Raw genomic sequence first — 7,453 nt, 5'->3', positions numbered from 1 at the left:
AATTCAATACTCTATTTTGAGAACTTTGTAAATTTTTTATGTGCAGTGTGAAGGACTGTTGCTTAGTAACATGACCTTTAAGTGGAAAACACTGATGAAGTGGTAAAACTGTCATGCAAAAATGAGACCTGAGTTTGTGAAGACTTTAACTAAACGCCTAAATTGTATTGGACTGCATTGTGTGTAGCCAAAATGACCTTGTTGTATTTAATGAGATAATTTGAATTTGTGTACTAGAAGTACACACTAACAGAAAGCTGCTCAAGATTTTTAAAAAATGTTTATTCTGATCACTGCTAATAAGTCACCTTGGCTGATTGTTTTTGTTTTCTTAGACTAGACAGTTACCCACTCCTGGTCTAGCAATGCATGTTTAATTTGGTAGAATTAGCTCAATTTAACCTTATAAATTGAGTAAAGTCTCATTTAGAGGTAGGAAAAACTGGAAATTCAAAGCAGGTTGATCATCATAATGTGAAAGGTGATGTTACAGTTCCCCACCTATCAATGCTGAGTGAGATGCTGTGCATTTCCAGAATTTTCTGTGTTTATTGAAGATCTCTTGAATGGTGATTTTTGGATTAAGTTAGAGGGTACAGTGGTTATGTAACTGCACTAGTAGTCCAGAGAAGGTGAGTTCAAATCCTACCAATGCAGTTTGAGAACTAATTCAGTTTTTAAAAAATCTAGAAATACAAAGCTGGTATCAGTAAAAGTGACTGAATCTATTGGATTGTTGTAAAAACCTAACCGGGTCACTGATGTCCTTTAGAGAAGGAATCTTGCCATCCTTACCGGTCTAGCCTATATGTGACTCCAGTCCCACCAACATGGGACTTTTTACTGCCCTCTGATGTGGTCTAGCAAGCCACTGGATTGTATCAAACTGCTACAAAGGCCCACCACCACCTTCTCAGGAGCAGGTAGGGATGGACACAAAATGCTGGCCTTGCCAGCAACACCCACATACTGAGAATTAATTTTAAAAATAATAATTTGATCCACAAATTTCACAAGTACAATAATCACTCCCCCACAGAAGTTTTGTTCCAGCCCATCTTTCTTTGACTTTGTTGTTCATCAACATAAGAATAGTGCCAGGGAAAGGATTCTAGTTTGGGTTTCTGGTATTAGCTTCAAACACTCTTGGGTGAGATATTGCATAGTCAGATGCAAAATACAGCTTTCTCTACTCTGTCCCAACTATGTGCCTCAGCCTGGACCTCAGAAGAATCTCCAGTATGCCAGGGATTCCAACCTTTTGGAGTTGGGTTGGAGACTCATTTTAAATCGAGTGACACGGCTGCATATGATTATACAGAAATGTGAGCCCCATACACAAAAAGTGCACGTTCACCCCTTCCCCCATACACACAAACTGAGACCCCCTAGAAGTGAAGCTGCCCATACATAGATTCAAACAAACCTTTCATACACAGAAAATGAGGCCTCCATACACAAATAATTCAAGTCCTACCCTACCTTCCCTCCCCCTTTTGTTCCTTTGTACCCCAAATGAATTTTAATCAAACCACTTGAATATACAGGACATCTCAATATCAGCACCCAAATTATAATGACTTGTTGGAGTGTGGTTTCATCTGGGTGAAGATTTGGATTTTTAAACTAAATAGCAATTAGCAGCTACAGTTTTTAAATAAAGCATTTGTTGAAAATTCTCTGAATTTTTACCTTTTGTATTCATGCAGCTTGAGAATCATATTTAATGAGATGCTGCATCTGACATCTTGTCCATTATTCATCACCGAGCATCTGGGCAGTCAACACATCCTGAGGCAATGTCATTTAGTTTTAAGAGATGGTTGAACAATGAATTATACATAACTATGCTCGGCAAAAAAAAGAACTTGACTGTATATTCATGTAGTCTTCGTAGATCTAGACAAAAAGCCTTCTTGGAATTTTCTACAAAATTTTAAATCTGAAATTAGCGACTGCTGTTTTGGTCAGATTTGTTCCCTACTGCAGTGTGAAGCATACTCACTCACTAACACTAATTTCATTAGGATGTGATAAGGCAACTGTTAATACAGTATTAGCATCTTATTTCTTCCTGGATGCCAAAGTAATTTTGGCAACAAAAATAAAGGTGACTATAAGTTAAGTATGAAATGTAAAAGGCAGAATATGATCTAATTGGTAAGGAATTACATGAAAGCATGGTTACTCGATAATAATTGGAGTGTTGTTAAATATAAACACCTTACTGCTTAAATTACAGAAGATGAATTGCAGTTAGTGTATATTCAGCACAAACAAAATATTAAATGCCAAAACTTTGAGAACAGAAATTATTTTCTTCTTTTCCTGGGACACCCATTCACTGGGACCATGGAGAGAAGCAGGAGATCGGTTCCGAGATGTCGCCCACTGTCATTGTGAATAGAGAAGCTAGCACTGATTCTCCCTTAATATTCAAGAAGGCTGCTTAAAATTACAAATTTTAATGTACTGGACTGTGCTGTATATCATAAAGAAATACTAAGCACTCTTGTAATCCCTATCCCATTCAAATTCTATACAGTATACCATAGCCTTTATTGTGCTAGGGATTTCAGGGCCGAGAAGCTTTTTAACAATAATGTTAAAAATAACTTTTTTAGTCTGATACCCTATTAAGTAGATATTTAGTTGTGGAGGATGAGAATGCTTTTGAGTCCAGTAATTCTAAGTACAAGAATGGAAATGCTTAGTATTACACTGCAAATTGCAAAACAAACATTCACTTTTATTTTTAGATCTCAATGGTGCATATGCTGACGATAAAACATCATAATTCTAAGTGAGGTGGTTCTAAGTGATTTTTTTTTTCTCTGCTTGTTGTCAGTTTTGCAAAGTTTACTGTTGTTTCTCCTGTTCAAATCGGCTGAAACATTGACCCAGAATTTGCTGGAGTGGAGAGTGCTCATTAGTTCATTTTTTTTCCACTGCAAATTGCTGGAAGTGTAATCCGATAATCTTTTATCTCTAATTAGCTTCAAATGATATTGAGCAGCCAGATATTTCATTACATCCTTGAAGGGTTCTGTAGCTAGAGTAACTCCAGTACAGGTTATACAAAGTAAGATCAGGAATGGCAATTTGTCATGGAAGCTGCATTGCTACGGTTGTAGTAAAAATGGAGCAGTTCTGATGACAAACGTACATCATGACACACGCTGTAAACGCTGACATTGTCAAGCAACTACAAAGACTTGTGTAATATCTATATAAAGCATAATCTCCAAGGGTCAGATATAAATGCTATATTGAGGGTGTCACAAATAAAGTGAAGCATCAGACTTATTTATTGGAGGCCATACAATTTAAGACAAAAAACAAATTTTGATTAAAATTTATATTACCAACAATACCTCGTGTGTATGTAAAGTTCATTAAACAGTACACAAAAAAAGTGTTGAAGATTAACGAATTAGAATTTTATTTTAAAAAATATAACTTTACATGTTAATTGTCAGAGAAATGTAAAAAATCTGCCTTTACATGTAATACAAATCCAGTAGGAGTTCTCTACTAAATATTTCCAGTGGTTCATGCATCAACATTCTAACCCCACTGCACTGCAGTATCAAAATCACCAGAAAAATAGTGACATTAGGTACAGAGTTCATGGGGGAAGAAGGGAGATGGAGGGACAGAAAGTATTAAGAGTTCTACTCATAACAATTACCTGTTCTCTAAAACTCTTGTGGTCTGCTTGTTTGGTTTTTCTCCTGAAAACAAAATACTTTGAAAGTACTTAAAGTAAATTTATATTTGTTATCGGGAACTTTTAATTTGTAGGTAGCGAGGATAAAATGCAAACTCGAGGTTCTGAAACCGAGAAAACTTGAACGCAATATCAATCTTCGATTATGTTGGTATAAATCTGAAAATTTACACCTAGCACTGGGAGAAGCAGGGTAAGAGGACAGTGATGCAAACATATTTGGATGCACCCAAGTTATCAAGTGTGTTGTAATAGGCTGCCTGCAAATATAATAATTTGGTTTAATTACCTTACGCAGCAGTAATGTACGCCTGTAATATCCAGTTTATGTTCTTACACATGTGACCATAGCAGCATCAAAGGACTAATCGCATCAGTAAGACATTCACAAAAGGGATTCAGACAAACCATAAGCAGACTAAGAAAGAAAAAAAAATCCAGCATTAACACATTTCAGAGAAGATATCTAACCAAATTAACCATTCTGTTAGTATTACTTCAGATACTACAGAGTTAAAAAAAATACTGTTTAAAGTAGGAGGCCTGAAACAGTCAGATCTCCAAGTGGTGGAATCTGTTAGGGATAGCACTGGTTATTCATCCACATTAAGTACTACAAATGTAACAAATGTTGGTTACTGTGAACTATGAACTGACAGACTTGCAGCTAGAACTGCACACAGTTTACAGTACATGTGACAATGCTTTTTATAGTGTTATGACTACTCTAGAGTTTCCCCCATCATTTGCTTTCTAAGAACGTTAAGTTTGCCAGGTGCCTCTCCAGAGATTTCACACCAAATGTATCTGTGTTCTTTCCCTCTAAGCTCTCGCCATTTGCAACTGTCTGCAGTTGGTTTCCTCTCCAGCCGTGGGGAGAACCCATGAATGTTCGATCTACTTTACACTGTAAAAGATATGAAAAAAATTACAGATCACGCAAAGACCACAAAACTCAGCACAAATACAAAACCACAATTCACGTTCTACAAATTAATAAATGTTCTGTATGTTTATCTGCTTTATTATACACTTAGGAGACTTCCCTTTTATAACTTAAGGAAAATTCCAACTAAATTTAGTGCTCTAAGGTTCAGCTGAATTTTCAAATTTACATTTCATCTGGGCTGCTACATTTTAATACAGCAGTGTATTATATCACACAGTGGAGCTCCTGATTACGATCATGTCATCACATGATCATGCCAATAAAGGCCTGATGTTTGCATGGGGACAGAGAGAAATCACAATAGATTCTTTTGTACCTATACTGGTTGGTTCAAGAACAGTAGTCATTACTATGTTCTCCCAATGTCCTGGCCAACATTCCTCCTTCAATCAAGATTTTGTGCACAGCAAATCCCATAAACAGCAAAGAAATTAATGGCCAGATAATCTTTTTGTGTTGGTGTTGGTTGAGGGAGGAAAGACATGTATTTATGTAGTTTCTGTCATGTCCTCACAGCCACTAAATTACTTTTTAAAGGGTAGTAATTGTTATGTAGGCAAATACAGCAACCAATATACCTACATAATAAGTGACTGCACTTCAAAAAGGCACCACAAATAGCAATAAGATGAATGACCAATTAATCCATTTTGATGATGAACAGGTGGATAGGGCTTTGGTTTAATGTCACACCTGAAAGAGATGACACTTCTAACAATATTGTACACCCTCAGTACAGCACTGAAGTGTCAGTCTAGATTATGTGCTCAAGTCTGTAGTGGAACTTGAACCTTCTGACACTGAACGAAGTTAATTTTATATAGAATTTCTATTCCAAATATATAACATCCTCCCCAATAATGTCATTTTTAATGGTTACTCCACTAGACAATTAAACCATTCCCAAATTTTATCTACATTCAGCTGCTGGTGGTGTGATATTGGTCTTGCCAAGACACTTTAGATGTCTACAACACTATTTTGCACAAACAAGATTAAATCTTTTGTTTTTACACTGAATTGCTTAATTTATGATAAATAGGCCATGACCTGCTAATTAGCTACTTTTATTTTCAGTTTATAGACCTTTTGATCCAGGCATTTAATTTTTTGTTGTATGATTTATTTCAGGATTCAACTATAATACAAGACATTATCTTACCTTTTTTAATAGTTTGTAACAAAGAGACAGAATCTTCATTAATACAGTCATTACATTCTTAGTTTCCTGTATGGAAGTGTCAACCTAAAAACATACAAGAATAGTTGCGCACTACTGATACTTAACATTAATGTAAAATTGTAATAAAGTTACTGTTGATAAACTGTTCAGTCATAAACAGAAATAACCCCTTTACATAGCCCCCTTTCTTTGCAGTCTAAATGGATTTTGACTGAAATCAGTACTATTCCTGACTAAGCCACAAATGGCTGTGTTCGTATAAGTGGCCTTTATACTTAAGCAGTACAATTTCCTTTGAAATCCTCACATACATGTGCATTGTACACCTCCATCATGTAATCAAAAAGCAATTTAAGCCATTACTTTATTAATAGGTTCAGGAAAGATATCACAGTTAACTAATCTACATTTTTTTGTTCTCAGTCACATGTAAGATTTCATTTTTTGTGTGTTAAATTTAGCATTTCAGTATGCCTCAAATTACTTTAAAATATATACTGTGTGTGTGCATGATAAACATAAGGATTATTTATATATAAATTATGATTGCTGTAATTAAACCTCAGTTATTCTATTGAACTGAAGTGAAGATTATTGTTAAGGACATCTGTGTTCCAGCAAGGTCATGGTTTATACAACTGCTAATCTTAACAAATATCCACAGTGGAGTAATGTTTTCAAGTAAAATAAAACAATTTTGTCATCATGAGGACTTTGCAAAATTTATCAGAAATTAAAAGATTATACAATATAAATGTAATTTACTGTTAATCAATTGTAGATTGTCGTTCAAACTCACAATGATTACTGTACATCACAATCATTAATCCAAGAGTTGATGTCACCAGGCACTGATTGCCTGGAGCATCTTAGCTGCTAACACTCATCAAGAGTGAATCTGTTTTTATATTACAGAATTACTTTATTCGTGACTTTGTTTCCTGGCTGCCAGCTCATCCTGAATGGTTGAGAAAGTTCTATACAAGCCAATGAGCAATAAACTAGTCAGCCTGGCCACAGTCAGAAGAAACAGCAGCCTCTCCCTCCAGTGGCAGCATTTATATTTGTTGCTGGGGGTGCTGCTACCTCCAAAAAGTTATCAATGTAAACCATCTCTTAGGCCTCGGTACCTCCAGAGGTTGGAATGCTGCCTTACAGTGAAGCCGAAGACAAGGCTACCCATTAGTTGTAGTGCTGTAAAGGTGATTTTATCAGATAATTTATAAATTAGTGTCACTTGTTAGGTTTGGGTTTACATGTCCAACATGAAATTGCAATTTGTAACCCACCCAACCAATCAGCATTCTATATAAAGAAAGCACAGACCTTAGTGAAAGTGGCAGCTTTGCCATGAACAAGGGTTCTGCTGGTCATCTGCAGCTGCTGACATAAGGCAGGAAACCTCTCAGTCTCCATCAGCAGAGCTGCTTTTTCATCCTCTTCCAGCTGAGGACAGAAAAAAACATCTAGTTCAGACTCTAAATCACTGTCAGAACATATTGCAGGGGAATGGATTAGTGTCAAGTAATCATTTTTGTAATTAAATATTCTAGTATTGAAGACTAGATTAAATACTCAAGACATTAAAACA

General features: G+C 35.8%; 1 protein-coding gene across 1 annotated transcript in view; it reads right to left on the bottom strand.

The window, feature by feature from the left end:
* Positions 1 to 3,343: 3,343 nt before the first annotated feature.
* The window catches only part of ctnnal1 (catenin (cadherin-associated protein), alpha-like 1), a 306,680-nt gene continuing 302,570 nt past the window's right edge, over positions 3,344 to 7,453 (bottom strand). The window contains exons 17-19 of the mRNA XM_068006252.1: positions 7,189 to 7,308; positions 5,842 to 5,925; positions 3,344 to 4,637 (exon numbers count right to left, since the gene is read on the bottom strand). Of these exons, the coding sequence (XP_067862353.1) occupies positions 4,473 to 4,637; positions 5,842 to 5,925; positions 7,189 to 7,308 (369 nt within the window). The 3' untranslated portion in view covers positions 3,344 to 4,472. The remainder of the gene's footprint in view (positions 4,638 to 5,841; positions 5,926 to 7,188; positions 7,309 to 7,453) is intronic.

The sequence above is a fragment of the Heptranchias perlo genome, chromosome 2, assembly GCF_035084215.1.
Source record: "Heptranchias perlo isolate sHepPer1 chromosome 2, sHepPer1.hap1, whole genome shotgun sequence".
Taxonomy (NCBI): domain Eukaryota; kingdom Metazoa; phylum Chordata; class Chondrichthyes; order Hexanchiformes; family Hexanchidae; genus Heptranchias; species Heptranchias perlo.
This window is presented reverse-complemented; position numbering and strand designations above follow the sequence as displayed.